We start from the raw sequence: 2,693 nt of genomic DNA, 5'->3' as shown, positions 1-2,693 counted from the left end.
GGGCTGGGGATTCGAACCCGCCACCTTAGGTGTACGTGGCTGGCGCCTTAGCCGGTTGAGCTATAGGCGCCAAGCCCAGTCATAGTATCTTAAGGGTGCTCCTTTGGAGTCAGGCTGCTTTAATTCCTTTTGTAAATCCCAGGGCAAAGGGAGACAGTGTGAGCAGCTTACCAACATCCCTGGTGCCATCTTACAATAGGACAGAACTTCACATGTCCCAAGGAACTGCTAGTGCGTGGGGTGAGCAGGACAGTGGGGTAGTGTATGTTTCCATAGTGATTTCCTAATGCTACCTTTGACTTTATACACCTGCCAATGGCTGTATGAAGAACTTCCAGACCTCCATGCCTCTAAGCTGAATGGCTGAAATGGGTAAGTAGCAAATTGGACTTCTCCAAAAACAGTTACAGTTCTCAAGAAGCCACTTTTGCTTCAACTTCTTCCCACCAGTTTGCCACCCCTTGGCATGCACACCCCCCTAACCAGCCCACTCTAAACACCCTCAAGGTGTTGAAAAGACCAGGGGCTTGGGCCTGCTAAAGGCCTGCCCTGTATTCATACACTAAGAACCTCCTCCCTGGCCTCAGGGGAATCACAGAGCTTGGGTGATCACACACTGACTGGGAGGCATCTGGGTTGATTTGGGGCATGGACGGGAAGGACCTGGGACAGGATCAAAACTTTGGCTGGATATGCCCTCATCTAGCTCCCGGCCCACAGGTATGACAGAGAAGATGATATGGAATGAGAAAACAAAAATTTATGATAAAAAATAGGACACGAAACTTCAGACTATTTAGATCAACTACAGACAACAGGTTAAGACTTACAAAAATTAATGAAAGAGAAATCCCTTTACCCCCGTTCCCAGATAACTATGGTCTTTTGATCACATTCCATTAAGTGTTCTATAAGAGGCTCAATCATTAAACCACTCTCAGGACTTTTTCTCCATAAAGATGCCAAAAAGCCAATAGGAATTTAAAGTGGATTTTTCACACTTGTTCACATGATCTAATGATGCTTTTTTTCCGGAGCCAGAGAAGGAGGACCTGCTGAGGCTGTTCTGAGTGGCTGCCTGAACAAAGATTCCCAACTCTCGGGAAGGGAAGTATTCAGGGCAAACGCTTCTGGAGTCAACACAGCTGCTGGCCCTCCCCTAGCCACAGGTCAGCTGCCTCTGTCAACAGACTCCAGGCAATTCTGACATGTTAATGCTGCTTTCTCTAACTGCTCGTTCCCTGCAATGTCAAACCATACTTCCACCCAAAAGGTCACTGTTCCAAACAAACTGAGCCTCTACAGTGAGATTTTTTTTTCCCCCTCACTTGTTGCTTTTTGGTTTGTGTAAAGCCAGACCTTCTTAGGGATGTGGCAGATTTTATTTGCGGCGCAGCTAACAGCACTCTAAAATGCTTAACACTAAAAAAATACAGACACCCTGTTTACCTGGGTAAGAATGTAACTCCTCTGGGCTTCTTCCATCTTTATCAAACTAGCATTGATATAGTCATTATCTTCTTGATGTAGTTTAATCCGACTATGGTCAACTGAAAGGCAAACCAAAACTCAGAGGTTAATCAGAGGATCCAAGGGTCGACACATACGCAGCGTACCCCATGGAAAAGCATAGAAGGTGAGCGGATGGCACTCAGGCCTTTCACAGTAACTTGAGGTCTTGTGGTGTCAGTCAAGATTAGTCATCAATATGGGGTGACTGGTATTTTCAGAAATGTTCTTCTGAAGTGTTCAAAACTTCGCACTACACAGCAAACAGCAATAAAATATGCTACAACTTATAGCTATATCCTGCTTGGGAAATCTGTGCCTAGGTCCTATCTTCCTGTGATGCTTATTATTCTTCCCTAAACCTGACAGGCTGGAGAGAGGCATCAGAGGATTTGTTCTCTGATGCCTAACATAAACTTTTATAGGGTAAAAAGCATAGTGGCTTCAATCTTTAAAAGAAACAAAATCCACCAAAAACTCTACCCAGTCCCCACAGCCGTAGTTGGTATAATGAGCTTTAGTAAGATTTGTGATTGCACCTCAACCTAACCTATGACCAGTGGTTGGAAGATTCAATAACCTAAGTACACAGCCGCATTAAAATTCATTCTTTGAATTTCTTTATATACGTTTTCTCTCTCTCTCTCTTTTTTTTTTCTGAGACAGAGTCTTGCTCTGTGCCCTGGGGAGAGTGCTGTGCATGGCATCAATAGTTTACAGCAACCTCAGACTCTTGGGCTCAAATGATCCCCTTGCCTCAGCCTCTCCAATAGCTGGAAATGCAGGCACCCACTATGATGCCCGACTAAATATTTTTCTATTTTTAATAGAGACCAAATCTCACTCTTGCTCAGACTGGTCTTGAACTCCTGAGCTCAGGCAATCCACCTGCCCCAGCCTCCCAGAGTGCTAGGATTACAGGTGTGAGCTGGCTTGTTAGCTCTCTTTTTTTTTAAAGTTCAAGTATAATGAACTGCAATGATCTTAAAATTTTCAAATTCAGAACATATCATAATCAAATCAAAGACATTTAAAGAGAACTGGAAAAATCTCTGAATCCAAAACACTGAAAGTATATTCATGTACCTTTTATTATTATTATTTTTTTTTGAGACAGAGCCTCAAGCTGTCCCCCTGGGTAGAGTGCCGTGGCATAGCGCACAGCAACCTCCAACTCCTGGGCT

General features: G+C 44.0%; 1 protein-coding gene across 1 annotated transcript in view; it reads right to left on the bottom strand.

Annotated features, from left to right (window-relative positions):
- The window catches only part of PTPN1 (protein tyrosine phosphatase, non-receptor type 1), a 68,449-nt gene that overhangs the window by 17,964 nt on the left and 47,792 nt on the right, over window positions 1-2,693 (bottom strand). The window contains exon 3 of the mRNA XM_003787694.2: window positions 1,450-1,550. Coding sequence (XP_003787742.1) covers window positions 1,450-1,550 — 101 coding nt within the window. The remainder of the gene's footprint in view (window positions 1-1,449; window positions 1,551-2,693) is intronic.

This window comes from Otolemur garnettii, unplaced genomic scaffold, assembly GCF_000181295.1.
Source record: "Otolemur garnettii isolate 467f Iridium unplaced genomic scaffold, OtoGar3 scaffold00023, whole genome shotgun sequence".
Classification (NCBI taxonomy): domain Eukaryota; kingdom Metazoa; phylum Chordata; class Mammalia; order Primates; family Galagidae; genus Otolemur; species Otolemur garnettii.
The sequence above is the reverse complement of the archived record's forward strand: the minus strand, read 5'-3'. Positions and strand labels throughout refer to the sequence as shown.